This window comes from Dermacentor andersoni, chromosome 4 (genome assembly GCF_023375885.2).
Source record: "Dermacentor andersoni chromosome 4, qqDerAnde1_hic_scaffold, whole genome shotgun sequence".
Lineage (NCBI taxonomy): Eukaryota > Metazoa > Arthropoda > Arachnida > Ixodida > Ixodidae > Dermacentor > Dermacentor andersoni.
In genome coordinates, this window is record NC_092817.1 from 176,519,767 (window position 1) to 176,541,512 (window position 21,746).

At 47.8% G+C, this 21,746-nt stretch overlaps 1 protein-coding gene across 2 annotated transcripts in view; it reads right to left on the reverse strand.

The window, feature by feature from the left end:
* Positions 1-21,746, reverse strand: part of LOC126530661 (uncharacterized) — a 158,551-nt gene that overhangs the window by 84,972 nt on the left and 51,833 nt on the right. For both annotated transcript variants that reach the window (XM_050177928.3, XM_072287977.1), the window contains exon 2: positions 12,288-12,385. In XM_050177928.3, the coding sequence (XP_050033885.2) occupies positions 12,288-12,385 (98 nt within the window). The remainder of the gene's footprint in view (positions 1-12,287; positions 12,386-21,746) is intronic.

The following is a 21,746-nucleotide window of genomic DNA, read 5'->3' on the forward strand; positions in this document are numbered from 1 at the left end:
GTCCCTATCTCCTAATAGCGTATCGAACCCCGTGTAGTTGTTTGCTCCTTTGAAATATATGCAAAGCTCCTTCGGTCTCCTTTCCTCCGCTTGAACCTTCATAGATCCGTTGGTAATGGAGCTTGTCTAGGTCGGCACGAGAGGTGGCTTTCGACACACACATTGCGATATGTTTCGTTATTACATCCACATCAATGACCTTGCCAGAGTCAACAGTGGTTGCAGACACTATGCCATTATTTGAGGCGTGCCCTCGCTTCTGCAAGCTTCCGTCAAGAGCAATAGCGATATCAATATCTCCGTCACTGTGGTCCGTTGCTTTAGCTGGGCATTCCATTGATCTTTCAGCGGCGGCGGTAACATGATTCAGTAGTTCATCATTGTACCACAAAAATTTTGTGGGTGGTTTTAGTAAGTTGAGCATCGCACACAACCTAGTCCCGGCAGCTGCTCCTTTTCCTACGCATCACAATGCATAAACAATCCTCACATTGATTCTGTAAAGGCCTGATGTTGTCCGTCTCGATGTGTCGAACCGGTGCGCTGAAACGCACTTTACACAGTGCAGCGAAAACGCGCAAGCAACTCCTTTTCGTGGACTGTCTTCAACAAGCTGCTTGTCGCCACCGCACGCTTTACACGCACAGCTTTCGGCAACGGCACACGAGAGAAGGTCAATGTCACTCAGGCCGTAACCGCGGTCACTATCACTTGCCTTTAGGTTCTGCAAGTGTTCCGCCGAGTGCGAAAGCTTCGATGCAGACGCAAACGTGGTGGCCGGGGCGCCCACTCCTGGATTGTGTTGCGGAGAATTGGCGTCATTGGAGATCCACTTATGCCGGTTTCCGTGGAAGAGACGCTTTTTAAAGCACTTCTTTGGCTTCGTCATTGCAGTACCGCTAAATAAACCGCACCAAAGTATAAACAAATTCCATTGTCCGCGAAAACATGCCGAAGCACGAGCAAAACGCCGCGCGTTGTGAGTAATCCAGCTGCGTGTTATGATTTGTTTGGCTAAGTGAAATATGCTAGCTAGGTTTTAATTGTTCCCAGAAGAGTGACAGCCATTCCGCTAAACGTCACAAAAATTAGGCGTTGAATTTTTTTTTTCAGTTTAGGAGAGGCACAGATACCGAGCATGTGTCAAAGGGGGCGTGGTTGGAGGCTGCCTATATTTCGAAAAATGTCGATTTTTGAGGTATATATTTCACGAGTGCGCAAATGAAACATTGGGCCATGTTAAGGAAAGACTGGATATTTTAAATTACACAAAAACAAAAAATCGATGTTTTTCGGAAATTTTGCCTACCCTGTTCTCTTAAGCGACAGGGTTAATCACTACGAGCCCGTGACAGACTCAACTCTTACAAACTTTCATAATAAAAAAAAATGCGAGCACGTGCGAACAAGCTAGTCAGCGCACACGTTTCGTCGTTACAGAGCTGAGACGTGAAGATGACATCGCCATACTAGCAGGCATCCGTTCACGTTTACATAAGCAGAAGTCTAACAAGTATCCCAAGTGTTTTGTTATTACGACAACATGCACGACACTGTTAGGCAAAAACAATACAAGCCGGAAATACACGTATGGTCATATTCAGAAATGCGACCAGCTATTACGAACAGCAAATTCTCAGATCGGAAGAAACGCGCCAACAAAAGTTCTGTTATTCCGAACCTATGTAGTTTTACGAAAACTTTGGCAATCGTGGTTACGCAAACAAAACGCCAACAACACATTTACCGAAATTGAAACGACACGGTTGTCACTACGAGCGCGTTAAACAAACAGTGAATTGAGAAAAAGTTTGGTTGTTATGTACTAGAAAATACCACCACGTGCGAACGAGCAATTAAGTCAGCGCAGACGTTTCGTTCCTGAAAGATAGCTGAAGAGTAAACTCCTCTTGATGTCTACCACGATACTAGTTCCGATTACTTGTAAGTAAGCAGAACTAAAGCAAGTCGCCCAAAACATTCATTATTAGAAGAAACATACAAGGCACTGTTTGGCAAGAGCAATATAGCAGCCCTAAAGACAGGCGTGTTAAAATTCAGCAGCGCGGCTGGCCATATATGCAATAAGTGCGCCAATCGCGATACAAATTTATGCGTACGAATTTCAGCTATTCCAACCTTACGATTGCTCTCGCATTCGCGGTTACATAACGAAAAATGAAACAAAGCTGAATCAAGGCGATTGCGGACAGTGCGGGTCTGGAATAGTTGTTTGATTCATATAATTTTGTTATTATTCACCACAGTCCAGGAAAGACACAAGCGATAACTCTCGCGACCCATCCAATGGGCTGCATGGAAGTTAGCGGTTCTAAAAGTAATCATTTAGAAATTTCTTTTTGGTGGACCCAAGCGCTGCGCAGAAACAATATAGGCCAGATTAAGCTCGAAAATTTGCAGAAAAGCAGTACGATGGAACTAAACGCAGCACAACTCATGGTCAATCGCCCATTGATGTTACCGTCACCGCAAAGCATGGGGATGTGCAATTCCCGTCATTCGAATGGGCCCAGACACGACGACACATTAGTCGAAAAGATTGCAGGGCTGCTAATAGAAAAACACAGACTTCATGAACTGTAACTTACATCTTGATAGACGTAAGGCGTACAGGTGCCGCGGAGATCGAGCTCCTAAGCGAACGACGAAAGCGTTCACCTGGAACTGACAAACGTTCAAGCTGGAACTCATGAGCACATGACACGACCACCACGTCCAGTGAAAACGCGTAGACTGAACGCTGGGCGCACCAACCTTAAGGCATTCCGAGCCTACAGATAAGGGCGAAGAGATCCAATAAAACTGCGGCCTTAGGTCATGTGACCGACTAGGCGCAAATGAGCACAAAGCGTGCAAATAAGAGAGATTGGCCTTTTGACTGGCTAAAGGCAGTTACTGCTCCGTTCTACAGCAGTACTTGCATCCGTTGCAGAAGTAGCAGTGCTCGGTTTTCTCGACATCTTCGGTAAGAGTGGGAGTGTGGGACACGATTGTTTTGCTTACGCCTTGCGGTAGTTCGCAATGCGCGGTAATGCCCAGCAGTTCCGGTGCTCTACCTACCTATTTGTGACGTTTCCTCCCGATATGCTCGCTCAGTTTCGGCCGTTCATAGCTGCTTCTCCATTTATCCTCTGCACTGGAAGTTTGACACAGAGCGCAGCAGCTTCAGAAAGACACTTAACATTCGGTGATATGATCACGTACTACGTGCTGGATTGTGTGTCTTGCTCCCACATATGTCCGGTATGGAAATCCTGTTGCAAACATCCTTCGGACATCCCTAGGGTGAAAGTTCTGGAATTTGTTTAGATTCCAGAAGTTCAAACGTTTGTATGTCCGACGGATGTTTTAAACAGGACATCCAAAAATTAATGTACTCATGTTATGCACTGGACGTCTAAACCAGGATTTGGACGTTTGGATCTAATTGCGAGTTCCAGAGTGTAGTCGTGGTTCAATGAGCTGCGCTCTAACGACCGGCAGAAAAGCCCGATCACATGTTTGCTGACTTCAGTGCATAGAAATTCCGCGGCAGCCACATACGGAGGAAGGTGAGCAGAATCGCTCTGCGGCGTTCCGATGGAAGCTCGGAAGCTTCGGATGCCACCATATTGACACGTGTACTTATCTTTATCGGGCGACCACGTTTCGCCACCTAAGAAATGTAATCGCACAGCGCGGGACGCGCCTGCATGTATCCGAAGTTTCTGGAAAGTTATCGATACTTCTACCCGGCTATCTGTTGTCGCCGAACGTTGTGTTATCTGATTTCATCGTGTAACGCGAATGGTGTAGAACTTTGTGGAAGGTACGCGGGTCCGAACGATTAGTCTGGAACATTGGACGACTGCTCTATAAAAGCCGACGCGCTTGACTCGCTCATCAGATTTCCGACGATCGCAGACCGTGTTCGCCGCTATCGTTGTGCTATACGTGTAGCCTGGTTTTGTGGGCACAGGTTCGCCCAATAAAAGCTAGTTTTGTATTCCACCGTATTGCTGCTTTCTTCCAGAATTTCCTCGATGTATGCGATCGTCGTGCCCTTGTTGATGTGCTTGAACTCCTGGCTGAAGTTTGTCAGCAACACTTTCGTGTGTCCTCCGTGCAGTCGAGCGATCCCTCTTGCGACGCAAATTTCACGGTCTAGCAGTAGACGTTGGTCGCCTTCGATGACGCCTTTTACGTCAGCGGGTGTTTCGGTGCCGACCGAAATAAAAATGCTGGAGCGAGGCGGGATGCTCACTTGATGTTCGAGCACACTCAAGGCGTGGTGACTACGAGGGCTCTCCGGCGGTATCGCATTATCTTCCGACAGCGTTATTGACTTCGACTTCAGGTCGATGACTGCGCCGTGTTGGTTGAGGAAGTCCATGCCGAGAATGACGTCTCGTGAACACTGTTGGAGGATAACGAAGGTCACAGGGTAAGTCCGGTCGTGGATGGTAATTCTTGCCGTGCACATTCCTGTCGGCGTAATCAGGTGTCCTCCAGCGGTCCGAATTTGAGGGCCTTCCCATGCAGTCTTAACCTTCTTCAACTGGACGGCGATGTGTCCACTCATGACTGAGTAATCGGCGCCTGTGTCGACTAAGGCGGTGACTGCGTGGCCATCTAGAAGCACGTCGAGGTCGGTGGTTCTTTGTCTTGCGTTGCAGTTGGGTCTTGGCGTCGGATCACGGCTGCGTCGTGTTGAACTCAAGCTGGTACGTCGCGTCGTCAAGTCGTCTTTCGTCGGTGTAGTCTTGGCTTCCTGACTTCCTCGGGACGGCGGCGTGTCGTTATTATGTCGTCGAGATGGTTTCTTCGGCGTCTTCGTCGGCGGCGAGGATCTTCGTCAGTTCGACGAACAGCAACCGCACCTCCATCGGTTGCTGCTTTTAGTTTTCCGGATATGGGCTCGCTGACCGGCCCCGGGCTGGGCCAGTGTATGGTCGGCGCTGCGGCGAGAGGTAGCGGCCTGGTGATGGCGAACGCGACGGTCGTCGAGAGCTCCACTGAGTAGCGGCGAGGTAGTCTGCGATATCGCGAGGGCGTTCACCTTGCTGCGGGCGCGGAGCGTTGACGGCGAAACCTCGCAGTCCCATCTCCTGGTATGGGCATCGGCGATAAACATGGCCGGCTTCTCCGCAGTGATAGCAGAGCGGGCGGTGGTCGGGGGCTCGCCAAATGTCCGTCTTCCTCGTGTAGGTGCGCTGGGCGATGGGTGGGCGTGCTGTCGGCGGCGGCGGCGGACGACGGAATTGCGTCGTTGCAGGGCCCTAGCGCGGTCGCGGAGGGGTGCCTTGACGGCGTGCGACGGCGGCGTATGTCATCGCGTCTGGCTGGGGCTGCGGTAATTGTGGTTGCAGCTCGGGAACTCCATGCGATCGGTGTACCTCTTCTTTCACGATGTCGGCGATCGAAGCCACTTGGGGCTGCGACGAAGGCAGGACCTCGCGCAGTTCTTCACGCACAATGGCCCTGATTGTCTCCTGAAGGTCGCCGGAATCCAGTCCTTGGATGGCGTACTGCGGCGTGAGCCCCTGGCGGTTATATTGCCGGGTGCGCATCTCCAGAGTTTTCTCGATCGTCGATGCTTCTGCAGAAAACTCAGCTACAGTCTTCGGCGGGTTACGAATAAGTCCTGCGAAAAGTTCTTGTTTGACGCCCCGCATCAGGAAGCGGACTTTTTTCTCCTCTGACATTTCCGGGTCGGCGTGCCGGAAAAGGCGGGCCATCTCCTCCGTGAAGATCGCGGTCGTCTCGTTTGGCAGCTGCACTCTGGTTTCTAGTAGTGCTTGGGCTCGCTCTTTTCGCACGACACTTGTAAATGTTTGCAAGAAGCCGCTTCGGAACAGGTCCCACGTTGTTAAGGTGGCTTCTCGATTCTCGAACCAGGTCCTTGCGGCGTCTTCCAGTGCGAAATAGACATGCCGTAGCTTGTCGTCGCTGTCCCAACCGTTAAACGTAGCGACCCTCTCATACGTCTCGAGCCAGGTTTCCGAGTCCTCGAATGTTGATCCGCGGAACGTCGGAGGTTCCCTGGGCTGCTGCAGCACGATGGGGGACGCTGGGGCTGCCATTGGGGTTGCCTTGTCCACGATCTTCTTGGTCTTCTCAGGTAGAAGTCCGTGCTCCGGGGGCAGCTGTTGAAGACGGCGGCTTGCTCGATACTCCGGGACTACGTTGGTGTTCTCTTTGCGGTCCGGACTTGGATCACGGCTTGTCGGGGGCGTCCGGTACATGAAAGAAAAGCACCTCCACCAGCGCGACGACATCATCCAGCCGTCGAAAAGCCCGTGGGCGTCTCCAGTCGTTTTAGTGAAAAAAAAGGACGGAACCCTGCGTTTCTGCGTCGATTATCGTCGTCTGAGCAAGATCACGAAGAAGGACGTATACCCCCTCCCACGGATAGACGACGCACTGGATCGGCTCTGCAACGCTAAATACTTCTCGTCAATGGACCTCAAGTCTGGCTATTGGCAAATAGAAGTCGACGAAAGAGATCGCGAAAAGACGGCCTTCGTCACCACAGACGGCCTCTACGAGTTCAAGGTTATGCCATTCGGACTGTGCTCGGCTCCTGCAACGTTCCAGCGCGTGATGGACACAGTTTTAGCAGGATTGAAGTGGCAGACCTGTCTCGTTTACTTGGATGACGTCGTCGTCTTCGCCGGAAATTTCGACGATCACCTGAGGCGGCTTGCGACAGTACTAGAGGCCATCAAGTCATCAGGGCTCACTCTGAAGCCGGAAAAGTGTCGATTCGCTTACGATGAGCTTTTGTTCCTAGGCCACGTCATCAGCAAATCAGGAGTACGCCCCGACCCACAGAAGACAGCTGCCGTCGCAAAGTTCCCGCAGCCAACCGACAAGAAGGCAGTGCGCAGATTCCTTGGCATGTGTGCCTACTATAGGCGCTTTGTCAAGGACTTTTCACGCCTCGCGGTGCCGCTAACACATCTAACCAAATGTGATGTCGAGTTCAAGTGGGAAACGCCGCAGGCGAAGGCATTTCAAGAACTCAAACGACGCATGCAGTCGCCGCCGGTACTTGCACACTTCGACGAGGACGCCGATACCGAAATCCACACTGACGCCAGTAGCCTAGGCCTCGGTGCCGTCCTAGTCCAGAGGAAAGAAGGACTTGAACGGGTGATATCGTATGCTAGCCGGTCGCTGTCAAAAGCGGAAAGCAATTATTCTACGACTGAAAAGGAAGGCCTCGCCATCATTTGGGCTACAGCTAAATTCCGCCCTTACCTCTATGGCAGGCCATTCAAAGTCGTCAGCGACCACCACGGGTTGTGTTGGCTAGCTAACTTAAAGGACCCTTCAGGACGGCTGGCGCGGTGGAGCCTCAGACTACAAGAGTACGACATCACTGTAACATACAAGTCCCGAAGAAAACACTCAGGTTCCGATTGCCTATCACGCGCCCGCATTGACCCACCGCCGCAAGATGACGAGGATGACGACGCCTTCCTTGGCATAATAAGCGCGGAAGACTTCGCCGAACAACAACGAGGGGACCCGGAGCTAAAAGGCCTAGTCGAGTATTCGGAAGGGCACACCGATGTTGTCCCTAGGGCATTTAAGCGTGGATTATCTTCGTTCGCGCTTCAAAACAACCTACTCGTGAAGAAGAACTTCTCACCAGTCCGCGCCAGCTACCTTCTTGTTGTACCGTCAGCGCTGCGTCCAGAGATACTGCACGCCCTACACGACGATCCAACCGCTGGGCACCTCGGATTCTCCCGGACGCTGTCGAGAATACACGAAAGGTATTACTGGCCGCGTCTGACCGCCAACGTCGCCCGTTACGTCAAGACATGCCGAGACTGTCAACGACGCAAGACACCACCGACAAGGCCAGCAGGATTACTACAGCCGATCGAACCTCCTCGCCGACCATTCCAGCAGATTGGGATGGATTTGTTGGGGCCGTTTCCGATGTCAACATCCGGGAATAAGTGGATCGTCGTGGCGACGGACTATCTCACCCGCTTTGCTGAAATTAAAGCTCTACCAAAAGGCAGCGCAGCCGAAGTGGCGAAATTTTTCGTCGAGAACATCCTGCTGCGACATGGTGCTCCAGAAGTCCTCATCACCGACAGGGGAACGGCTTTTACAGCAGAGCTCACCCAGGCCATTCTGCAGTACAGCCAGACAAGCCACAGGAGGACAACTGCCTACCATCCGCAGACGAATGGTCTCACAGAGCGCCTCAACAAGACCCTCGCCGACATGCTAGCAATGTACGTCGACGTCGAGCACAAGACGTGGGACGCGGTCCTGCCGTATGTAACCTTCGCTTACAACACGGCGGTGCAAGAAACAACAGAGATCACGCCGTTTAAGCTGGTTTACGGCAGGAACCCGACGACGACGCTCGACGCCATGCTGCCCCACGTCACTGACGAAGAGAATGTTGACGTCGCTAGCTATCTCCAGCGTGCCGAAGAAGCCCGACTGCTCGCCCGCCTGCGGATCAAGAACGAACAGAGGACCGACAGCCGACACTACAACCTCCGACGACACTTTGTCGAGTACCAGCCCGGTGACCGTGTTTGGGTTTGGACCCCTATACGCCGACGAGGACTGAGCGAGAAGCTTTTGCGTCGCTATTTCGGACCGTACAAGATCATCCGACGTATTGGCACACTGGACTATGAGGTCGTGCCAGACGGGATTTCGCTGTCACAGCGGCGCCGCTCACGACCTGAAATTGTCCACGTTGTGCGACTCAAGCCGTACCACCAGCGTTGACGAACTTTCGGACTTCGCGTAACTGACCTTTGGACTTGATTTCTTTTCGTTGTTTGGTTACTTATGTTTAATAAGGGTCCTTTTGTGTTTCGCTCTCTTATATTTGTAGCATCGGGACGATGCTTTTTAAGAGGGGGGTATTGACACGTGTACTTATCTTTATCGGGCGACCACGTTTTGCCACCTAAGAAATGTAATCGCACAGCGCGGGACGCGCCTGCATGTATCCGAAGTTTCTGGAAAGTTATCGATACTTCTACCCGGCTATCTGTTGTCGCCGAACGTTGTGTTATCTGATTTCATCGTGTAACGCGAATGGTGTAGAACTTTGTGGAAGGTACGCGGGTCCGAACGATTAGTCTGGAACATTCGACGACTGCTCTATAAAAGCCGACGCGCTTGACTCGCTCATCAGATTTCCGACGATCGCAGACCGTGTTCGCCGCTATCGTTGTGCTATACGTGTAGCCTGGTTTTGTGGGCACAGGTTCGCCCAATAAAAGCTAGTTTTGTATTCCACCGTATTGCTGCTTTCTTCACCGTCACTACCACGTGACAATATACATCTCCAAAGCCTGCTTCCACTGGTCCCATGGGACAGGATGACCAGTTCAAGGCAGGAGAGGTGGTGGATGTTGTAATCCTGGAGCGTACATTGTAGTGATCTAGCAGGCGAAATCACCTGGAAATTTGCCGTTGTATTAGTTTAATTCTCGCCACCACTATGTTGTATTTAGAACATAGAAAAGCGATGCAATCGATGCATGTACCTCATCTTTCTTTGTTTTCCCCACACGACTCCTTCCTTCTTCTTCCATGAACGAGAAAGTGAAGGCAGTATTTTGTCAAATAATGTATTCTGTTCGTTGCAACACAGATCGACAATATGTATGTTAATACTAGAAGATAAACTTGGTTGAGTTGGTGGTGATCCATGTTTCGGAAATTTACCGCACAGCACAGTTTATGTTGCAAGAAGTTACAAAATACACACGTTATATGTAGATATTCCTTTGTGTATAGGTTGCCCTTGTCATGCGGGAAGGTTTATGTGGGCCAAACCAGCCACTGCCTGAACATTAGAATAAATGAGCACTAGTCATATTAAAAGGTACGGGAGCTTTGCACTTGTCTTTGAAATTGAACAGAGTGCGGGTTACGACCATTAGCGAAAAAAACCGTTTGTTTGTTTGTGTTAGCATAAAGATCAACCCACAAGGAAGATTATGGGAGCTTTTCATATTGATAGGAAAGGGGAAAGGTGCGTCGGTAGACCGTTTGTCACTGTTAGTAAAAAATAGGTGAGATATTTGGAAGAAAGTGTTTAACGATTGATTGTTGTTAAGTTTGATAGAGACGTTTGTTACTGGGTTTTGGTTTTTTATATTTTGACGCAGTGCTTTTATCCGCGTAATGACGCACTGATGTTTTTGACGTGCGTTTCCACTACTCACCAGGGTATTTCCTAATTTGCATGTACTGTAGCTCAGTTGTTGACATGTGGTTCAGTGTTGGCAGGTGTGTATAAATGTGATTTTCGTCAATATGAACGTTAGTTGTGAGTCAGCGCCAGTGTCGTGTTCTTTCTTTTCTTCGTACTTCTCTGTTTTGCGCTGTTAATTTTCAAACATGCATGTGTTTACAGTAACTGCAGTAACTCTGCTTGTGAGTATAGTCCATCGATTTTCTCAGACGCTTGATACCTGAGCTAATATATCTGCTGTTTTTAGATATTTTATATTTCTTTTGATAAAGTGCTTCTTCAAGAGTTAGTATTCAAACCTGAAAGTATCCTGCTTTTGCCAGATATGATTGAGCGGATTAATTTATACACAGCGATCAGTCTTTTGAGGCCCGAGGTTGTCCTCAATTCTGAGTGCTACTTCAAGACTACCGCAAGGTTGTGTGATCGGCTTATTATTGTTTGTAATTGTGTTAACAATTTAGTTCAGGTCATACCTAAAACATTTTTATTGTAATATCTGCCGGCGACTGTGTTGTTCTGAAAGAAATGTGTTCATTGTATGAGCGTCTTTTACTTCAGGAAGCATCGATACTACATTATGAATTGTGTGAGAAAAAGGATCATTCAACATGGAGCATCGAACCCAGACACGGGGTTCGTGTAATTGGTGTATGATACGAAATACATCAAAACACCAGAAAAACTTCACGGGCAGGACAGCGAACTGTTGCCTAAGCACCGGTGCTGTACCGTGTCCTATACGTGGCTTTCTTGCAATCTCCTAATTTATTGCGTAACAAGTTTAATTTGCCAGAAATGGTTTTCATGAAACGACCAACGTGCAAAATGCCCACGTTTCCACAGGTACGTGTTAGTGGCTCAAAGCTCTGCATCGGTGGCTTCAAAACAGTCGTCATTTTATGAAAGTGGTCCGTTGTACAAGCGGCAGCATAAGACTCGACATATCGCCCTATGTTCCACCACTAGAACCCTCCGCACAGTCGATCATTATTTCTCAAGCGTAAAAAATGACCAGTGTCGATTGGCATCTCGAAGTGATGCCAGTATGTGTGAACGGAGGGCCCATGGAACCAGTCGAAGCCATGCAGAGGTGCTTTATCATGTTTATTTATCTGCCCATAGCAGGCATGTTTTTTTTTTAATTTTCCGACTGCCGCTAAGATGTATTTTTGCTGTTTCAGCAAAGGTAGTAGAGAGAGGATAAATATTTATAATTACCTTCCTTTAGCGAAACCTACAAGTACCTATATGACCACCTTCAAATGAATAGGCTACCTTTAAATTCAGTTTCAAGTGAATTAACAAAACATTATTTGACGATGTTAAGGAGACTGAATAACAACTAAAAACTTAACTGATTACATCGGCTTCTGAACAAATTTACTGTGACTGCAACCTCGGCTCTCAATTAAAACTGTTCTGTCGTTTTTTTCTTGTTTGTTTCTCAAGTAAGGGGGCCTAAACACGTACTGGGTGGGATTTTTTGTGCATGATAGTATGCAGAGTAATGTTGTAGCATTGTCGTGGCCACGTCAGCGCTTTCACTGCGCATGTCGATGCATTCTATGTTGTTATTAAGCAGCCGGCTGAATTTTATATGCGCACGTTTCTTGTTCACCACCGCTATTCGGCGCGCACCGGGTACATTCTCCGTATTATTTGGTACATGCGCGTGTGACAAAGTATGCAATTATGTTCTGAACCTATAAAGGGTGAATTGGCCAGCAACTATTATAGTAAATTGAACCTAGATGTAAAAATTGACATTTCTATGTTTCACATATTCGATTAGCTGCCTCTCGAGGAGTGGAAAACGTTAAATTGCATGCTCAAAAGAGAACCTTACCGGCTCACTGCGAAATGTGAAATCTTTATGGAGGGTACACGGCTAATAAAAATTGAGAATTAAGTAAGATGCCTGTCGAGTTAACAATACATTAGCGTTATACAAACATAATCTCATGACACATTTTGGTGAGTTGAGTCCATTGTCTGTATTTTTGTGAAGAATAACATTGAAATAGCAACTCACGGCAGTCCCGCGTCGCGAGTGTAGCCGAAGACGCGAACGGTTAGGCCTTCGTACGCATCGAATGTTCCTGTAAACGTGTTGGCGAAGTCGCGTCCAAGCTAGAAGAACATAGTACAAGCAAATGATTTACCGTACTTAGCATGTGAAACACACAAAAAAACTATTTTCGCCAGTAACATAATTATCGCATCAGACATGATGTTTGATGGGATAGCAATACACAAAAGTACACGAACAGGACAATGTGCAGAATTGTAGGTAGGATTCTTAGCACCAAATAAATTGCTGCGATGGCGATGAAAAGCAAACAATGGTGCGTAAAGTTCAAAATACACATTCTATTGTTATTAAACTCACAACTATCTTTTATGAAACTACACAGCCGATGGAAGAAGTTTACAAGAAAGTCATGCGGAGCGAGCAGCAAGTCATTGCCAGTATGCAAATGGGCTTTCAAAGAATTGCATTTAGTGGAACATGAAGGCAATATCAATGCCTATAAGTAACGGGTCTTCGGAACTACCTAAGTCTGTCCACAACTGTCGAAGTCATTGCCGGTTCTCAATACCCGCTGATGATTTTTACCATCTCGTCTATTTGCGTTCTGTATTATATCTATAAATATCTGGCCTATTTAGCAGGTGACGTAGGCAGGGTAAGCCCTATTGATCCCATTGATTCTGGCTGATCGTCAAGAACTTTGTCAAATGAGATGCGCGCTGTCGTCTTGAGCTCAATCTGGCAATTTTGCATGCAATCTCTGCCTTCTGACTTAAAAAAGTGCACTCATTCACGCAAAAAAAAAAAATAAGCGGAGAAACGCCTCGCGACAGAAAAAAAAAAAAATGTGGCAGTACCTATCTCTCAATGAAATTCGACGTTAATACGATAAGCATCAATGCACTGTAGGACACATATTGATGTGTGAAGCATGTATGTAGCGCAGCTCCTCTATCGCATTTCCCTCTGAACATGCAGCGCCACATGGCGGTGACACCGTGCAGTTTTTTCATAGAGCGTGTATCACTTTGTATTCAGACAAAGTTTTCTGAATACGCACAATGCGGGTTTGATTCCAGCCAGAATCAGGGATACCTTTTTGTTATTCCGGGAGTACCTCCTAGGCACGTGCTCCGATATTAACAGAGCGGCTACCAATGAATGCCTGCAGCTCTGTTTGGTCCAGGTACCGCAGTAGAGAATAAGCACGTTGTTGACCTTCATCGATCGGGCTGCGTCATATGCCACGTTCAACTTGGGTTTAGCTTCATTGAGCATCTTTTGCCCAATATGTTTATTACCACGGCGCAGTACAGCACAGGAACAGATATTCCGGACTGCACCAGATACACAAGTTGGTGACAAAGAGGTTCGTGGGAGAATAGATCGCTAGTGACACCAGGTAGTTATATTAAATTAAATTATGGAGTTTTACATGCCAGAACTACGACTTGATTAGGAGACGCGCACATCATAATTGGATTTCTCCACTCTTTCTGCGCATGCATGAGGAGCAGTGTTCGTGAGCGAAATATGTCGGGACTTTCGTTCCTTGAGATTTCTCTTCGACTAGGTACTACGGAGAAGAAAGTTGTTAGCTGCGTTCGTCCCTAGCCGAGCTGGCAACGCAATCGACAGAATGCGTGGCGTGTCCAAGGTGAGTTTGTTGCCATTTTGTTGTGACGGTAGCATATTAAATTTTTATAGTCGCAGGGGGATACGTTTGGACGTGAGGCGCTTTCTCGGATGACTTTAATGGCAAAGCATTAGGTCGCACCGATACATTGTTCTTTAGTGTCGTTGAGCATATACCACACACTTCAGGGGAATCGCGGGAACGGAAACAGTTTATGAATTCAACTACCGTGCCGATGCATTAGTTCTTAATGTAACTGAGCATACAACACACTTGGAGGTTCGTGGGAATGGAACATTTTGTACTCTGTATGTGAAAGTGCTAAAACTTGCGTCGTCATGCAATCTGAGCCATAGATCGTAGTGAGAGCTGTACAGCCACACTGGCAAAACAATGTGCCCTGTGGATGAATACGGAACAAATGTATGCTAAATAAAAATGGTCGTCATGCAATTTCATAGCAGTAGATCCTTGTGAAAGCTGTGCATGTAGTAACAATGATATTGGCTACGTGGTACGTTCAATCAGCCAGCTCTTCCAGATTCAGAAAAAACCTAATGCCGGAGGAAAATTTCTAAAACTGCAAGACGGCAACCTGATTTGATAAATCATAGTTTGGATGTCTCCAGTAGAAGCATCTGCATCAACTGAAACTAAGTTGCAGTAAAAGTTGGACTTCAGAAAGTAAGTGCGTCAAAATTACACCAACGATAAACGCAATTCCACTATATGGATGACATGCCTTGTATGAAAACATTGTTTTCACCTTTTGCTCTCCGGTTCGCCACATAAGCTAGGCGGATTAAGACGAAGTCTCACTGTTTAGAGCAATGCGTTTGTCACTGGCTGACCACAAAGCAATCAATGTCAATGTCGTATGATGAGCATTAAAAAGTTCTGATCCACTCCTACTTTGTGACTGATGAGCCGGCTATGCTTACATAGGTGCGGATCCACCTCCAGAGGGTCATCACTCAATTGCATATTTTTTTACAGGAGCGTAGACACCTGAATAAATAGAGTTTTTCGACTGACTGCACATGGGTTACCAGGCTTTTTATCAATCTTTTCAATCACTCACACAGGCGTACGTTATCCTCTTGATTTAGTAAAGAGGGGTAAACATCGACAAAATGAAGCAGCTCAAATAGCTTGAACGTGTATGCGTTTTCTATCCGCAGTGACGGACAAGTTGGCTCGAGCGTTGCACAATGCCGTTTGCCTAAAGTGAGCTTCGCCGTAAGGCACCAATGTCGCGCAATCAAGCATGCGCAGTGTATTGCGGCGAAAGCAGCCACTGTCAGAGGATAGAGTGTACATATACGTGCGTACCTGCCGTCACGTCTCCTGTCGCAGTACAAGCACGGCGTCGCCGACCAAGTGTGCTGGCAGCCCTTCAAAGCTATTTCGCACGTGGATGTAGCGATCTGAGCCCTTGTTTTGCCCACAAAGAGCTCCCCTTATATGAGCTAGTCATCATAACAGCCGGTATTAGTAATACGCGCTCCTTCATTAATTACCATTGCGCATAAGCACCTCAGCATCGCTACGAATCTGCACCACGTAGCCAATATCCGTGTTACTGTGCAGCTTTCGCAAGGGTCTACTGCCATGAAATTGCATGACGACCATTTTTCTTTAGCACACATTTGTTCCGCATTCATCAGCAGGATGTAGTGTTTTGCCAGTGTGGCTGTACAGCTTTGACAACGATTTACGGCTCACATTGCATGGCGACGCAAGTTTGAGTACTTTCACATACAGAGTACAAAATGTTCCATTCCCACGAATCTCCAAGTGTGTTGTATGCTCAGTTATATTAAGAACTAATTCATCGGCACGGCAGTTGAATTCATAAACTGTTTCCGCTACCGCGATTCCCCTGAAGTGTGTGTTATGCTCAACGACACTAATGAACAATGCCTCAGCACGACGTAATGCTTTGCCATTAAAGACATCCGAGAACACGCCTCACGTCCAAACGTATCCCACTGCGACTATCAGAATTTAATGTGAAACCGCCGCCAAAAAACAAAAAAAGCCGACGAACTCACATCGGCACGGCAGTCGAATTCATAAACTGTTTCCGTTCCCGCGAATCTCCTGAAGTGTGCGGTATGCCGAGCTTGCCAAACGACCCTAATGAACAATGCATCAGCACGATGTAATGCTTTGCCACTAAAGTCATCCGAGAAGACACCTCACTTCCAGACGTATCCCCCCGCGACTATAAAAATTTAATATGCTACCGTCGCAACAAAATAGCAACAAACTCACCTTGGACACGGCTTCTTCGCCTTGCCGGCCACGCATTCTGTCTCGAGCGTGTTGCCAGGTCGGCTAGGGACGAACGGAGCTAACAACTTTCTTCCCCGTAGTACCTAGGCAAAGAGAAATCTCAAGGACCAAAAGTTCCCATATTTCTCTCTCGCAACCAGTGCTCCTCGCGCATGCGCAGAAAGAGCGGAGAAATCCATTTATGTGTGCTCGGGATTATGACGAAATCTGTAGTGGGAGTCTCCGGAAATTTGGACCACCTCGGGTTCTTTAACGTGCACCTAAATCTAAGTACAAGGGTGTTTTCGCACTTCGATCCCATCGAAATGGGGCCGCCATTGCCGGGATTCGACCCCATGACCTCGTGCTTATCAGCCCAACACCACACCACCAAGCAACTACGGCGGCTGACACCAGCTGGTGTGCTTATTGATTACCTACCGGGTTTACAGAGCACAGAAGCCCAACACTCTAAGCCTACGACCAAGCACGACCCAGGGACGCGAGTTGGTGGGAAAATGGCTAGAGCATCAGCCCGATTGTAATATCGGCAGGAAGGTAGCACTTTAAAATCTGTAAAGTTGCCTCAAAACGCTTATCGTATTAAAAAGTGGCAGCTTCGCCCTGAAGATGATAGATTGATTGCCAAAGCAAAGTAGTAGACAGCTATACGAAATTAGGATAGTAGTTTTATGGGAAGCATAAATGTGTAAATCTTCGCTTACTATCCTAATCAACAAGCATTGTGTCACGTACGCACATGCAAGTACTGAAACGCCTCAATCACTCACCACAGAAACTGTGCTCTCAAAACTACAGTGGAAGGAAGTGCGGAAGCAGCAGCGAGCGCATTCCCCTCCGTGCTGCCTCTGGCTTCAGCGCAAGCTAAGCTGCGAAAACAATGCACAACCACGCAGATATCTTACAAGATAGGGCCCACGTGGCCGAGCCATACCCAGCTGCTCCCGGTATAAAATTATCGCGCCTTCTACCTCCCCCCTGAGTCTTGCGCGCGACGAAAGACACGTGCTTCTTCCTTGCTTTCCTCTCCTCGCGCGTGAGAACGAGCTGCCATCGTCGACTCGAGCCTTTTTCGCATGACAAATTTTTCATTCCACTGGAAGTGCGATTTCTGTCGCATGTGACGGCAGATCACAATAGCAGTGCCGATCTTCCTTATATTACTTCAACTAACCGGTTGGTTGCACGTCACAGCGATCGCTGTGACTTTTCGTCGGAATTGCGCCAAGAGCTATTTCGCAGTTTGTTTTAAGAAATGGCGTCTTGCTTAACAAACGCAATGCAACGAAGACGTACATTAACGGATCCGTTACGTAGCACTGAAACGGGAAGGGAGAATAAAATACTTGTGCGCAGATGTGATTGTGCCATTTCTAGGTGTGCGTTGAAACACAACATAGCAAATGAAGTGTATTTTCACGTTTGATTCGTATGCTGTAGAGAGAGAGAGAGAGAGAGAAAGACAAAAACGGAAGGAGATACACGGAAATCCGCCAGTGTAAATAACGGCTCGCTACCCTGTGCTGTGGAAAGGGGTAATGGAATAAAAGGAGAAAAAAGTTTTTAAAAAACGAGAAAAATTCATACAGTAACACCATGCTACGCGCAACAGCCAACGGTGGTCGTGCAATTCACAGGCCCTTAAAAACTTCAGCAAAGCTCTTAAGGCCTCGAGTGCCGAAACCCGTCTGGATCAGTGTCCTAGAACTTTCTCTTCTGTGAAGGGGGGATTGTCCAGTTTTTCTAGCCCCGTCACGAGCACTTTTCTTGGCATATTGTAAAGCGGACAGTCACAGAGGAGGTGCGCGATCGTCTCCTCGCAGCCGCAGGTGTCGAAGCAGGGCAGTAGGCCATAACGATGTGGAAGGAATAGAAATTCGTGAATGCCACGGCAAGCCATAGGTGGCACAGAAGTGTTGCTTCCGCTCGTGGTAACCCTGGCGGAAGACGGAGTTGGAAACGTGGGTCCAATTTGGGAAGACGTGCGTACGTGAATTCATTGGTGTTCCACAGAGTTTGCGTAAGCTCGCGTGCAAGGGAGCGAAGACTTGTGGCTGCATCTTTTCTTGACAGTTGTATGGGTATAATATGGGCACCATCGTGGGCCGACCGGGCAGCGTCGTCCGCACTGTGATTTCCGGCAATTCTGCAGTGACCCCGTATTCACTGGTAGATGACGTTGTACCCCTTGTTGATTGCGTGATGGTTTAGCAGTCGGATGTCTGCGACGAATTGCACATTAGGTCCTTGGTTTAAATGGGACAACAGACACTGCAGAGGTGCCTTTGAATCACAAAAAACAGACCATGAATGTGGTGATTTGCGACCATTAAACTCCAGAGCAGAACGAATAGCTGCGAGTTCTGAAGCCGTCGATGATGTAACGCGACACATCTTGAATTTGATGGTGACAGATTGAGCGGGAATCGCCACTGCTCCAGCTGAACTTTTAGAGGTGACAGAACTGTCCGTGTAAACGTGGGTGTGTTTGTTGTGCTTGTCATGTAGGAATGAATGCACGGTTTGTTTGAGGGCGAAATATGACATCTCCGTTTTATTTTTGATGTCTGCAATAACAAGAAGGGCCTGGAGTGGATGCAGGCACCACATCGCTAGAGATGGTCGTGCTGCAGGTGTAATGTGTGGCGGTAAAGTTCCATGGTTGGCGGCAATAATTCCACAAAACGCTGAACGAGCTCGAGCGGCAGAAAGGGAGGCGAGATGATGTGATGGAAGTCGGCCATAGTGGCTGACGTGCATCCTTAAAGACAACATGAATATACGTATTGATGGGGTGGTCATGCGCGATAAATATTGTTCTTGCCGTAGATGCACACATGGGAAGGCCAAGACAAATTCGCAGAACTTGAGCTTTCACAGACTGGAGGGTTCGGAGGTTGGCCTATCCGGTCCCACCAGTACAGGTAAGCTGTAGCGTAGGAGACCCAGAAACAGTGCGTTCTACAGTTGGAGCATCCCACTCACAGACGCACCTCATGACTTTCCTGCAAGAAATCTGAGCACGTGTGTTATCATGACTAGCTTCATTTTTAGGTAGGAGAGATGAAGACTCCAGGAGAGGTCTCGATCTATTATCACTTCTAGAAAGCGCTGCGTGTTCTTGTAGGCAATAGGCTGTCCATTAATTAACACCACGTACGTACAACTCTAACAGCGTACGGTCTCATTACTTTGCGCGTGAAAGCGACCATGGAGCACTTCTCAGGGGAGCATTCCAGACCTCGTACTCGAAGATAACTTGATGTTAGTGCGGCCGCTTTATGGAGTCTGGCGCGCACCTGTGGACGCGTCGCTCCTGATGACCAAATGCATATATCGCCTGCATATATCGACACATGGACGGATTGTGGAAGGGTATGAACCAGGTCTAGGAACGTCCAGGAACATCGCCGCTGACAGTCTCCTTAGGCTTTGTTGTGCTGAACAGACGAGACAAGATCTATGACGTTGTCTACAGAAGATCATCCGCGTCGCAAGCCTGCCATAGCATCATGGTATATCTTGTAGTGTCCTAGATACCATTCTAGGCACACCAGCACCATCCTCTTCATCACCTTTGCTATACAGCTTGCCAGAGCAGTGGGACGGTAAGACACCACGTCTAGGGGTGACTTACCTGGTTTGAGCAGAGGCACAAGGCGGCATCACTTCCATGCAGCAGGAAACACTCCTTCATGCAATGAATTGTTGTACACATCAACAAAAGCATACCGGGCTGTTTGACCGAGGCTGCCAAGAGCTGCGTATGTCACCCCGTCAGGCCCAGGTGATGAGGAACGACCGCACGCTGCCAACGCCGCTTGCAACTCCTCGATGGAAAACAGATTGCCCATACGAGAATCCCGCGAGATTGGGACATGAAGGGGGTCATGTACGGGGAACGAGGACGGTGGACGAGCAACCTTGAAAAAGAAACTCTCCGCTACGTAGATCTCTCGGCGACCATGACAAAGACCCAGGCATTTAAAGGTGTGTCGTTGTTGTGGTGATGTTCGAATACCGCGCACTGTTCTCCATATATGTGATAGGGGTTTATGTGGATCGAGGGAATCACAAAAAGTATTCTATTTGATAGACTGCAGGGAGTTGATCCGACGCTGGATCTTCTGTATGCGTCTCGCCTCCATTAGGCCATAGATGGACTTGGTGCGCTTGTACCTTCGTTCCGCGTGACGGCGAATTGCTCGAAGCCACTCCAATTCTGCTTTGAGTTCAGAAAATTTATGAATAGGCCTAAAAACTCGTTTGGCTTATCGAGCAGCGTCGTTAATGAGCTCCTCGATGTTGCCAGGTGGACAGTGCTGGATTTTTTGGCAATTCTTCTCCATGAGCAAGTGTATTTAGACCAGTCTATGCGTTGAATAACTGGTGGAGTGTGACTTGCGTATGCCTTAAATTTGAACATATGGTGGAACGTGGTCACTACCATGTGTTTCGTTGTCCGGAAATCATTTTAAGCTGGCACTGAGGCATCCTGAAAAAAAAAAGTTAAGTCCAGGCAGCTGCTGTATGACAATCCCTGCTGAAAGGTGGGACTGCCATGATTTAGGCAGCAGAGTTCATGGTCCGACGTGAAGGATAGTACACGTCTTCCTCGACGATCCATCTTCAAGCTTCCCCATAGCGGCTGGTGTGCATTGAAATCGCCGGTGAGAATCCATGGTCAAGGTGTCGCTGTTAAAATTGTATTTAGTCTTGCGTTGTCAAATCGATTCGAAGGTGAAATCTAGGCACCTACGAGTGTGAGTGAACCGTTCTTGCATTTTATAGTCAAACATACGTACTGATTGTCGTCATCTGGTGCCACTGGGTATAAAACATAGGTGAAATTGCATCTGACGTAAACGATGGCTTTCCTGTGGTCGCAACAGGTGGCAGACATGAAAGCTTCATGTCCTGATGGGTGAATGGAACGCTCAATGTTTGGCTCACAAATGACAATGATTGGAAATTTTTGCTTAAAAACAAACGGACGAAATCCCTAAATGCGGGATTTAAGACCTCTCGCATTCCACTGGAAGATGTACGGTTCCAGGAGTTGTGTTAAATATCATATTCCGGAAAAAATCAGAAGCCGAAGTTAGAAAGGAGCGTGTACCCAAGCACGTGCCTGCATTTTTTTAGTTTTTTTGCAAGCATCCAATAAACTCATCTTCACATGTGCAGTCGTCAGAGAGGTTCATCTCGAGCTTGTCAACAGTCTTACTCACGACAAATTTCTGCTAGCAATTAAACGATTTGTGCCACGACGAGGAATTTGTGAGATTGCGTATTCCGACAACGCAAGACATTTAGAAAGACCTCAAAGGAGATCCAGCGATTTTATGAATTAATGGAATCACAGGAAGTACAATCGTATTTCAGAAGTCACAGGATTGTTTCGAAATATACCACCGAACAAGCTCCCTAGTGAGGACGATTTTGGGAACGACTCATTATATTTGCGATGTCTACATTGAAAAAAACAAACACTGGGAAACAATTTCTTTAAGTATGAAGAACTT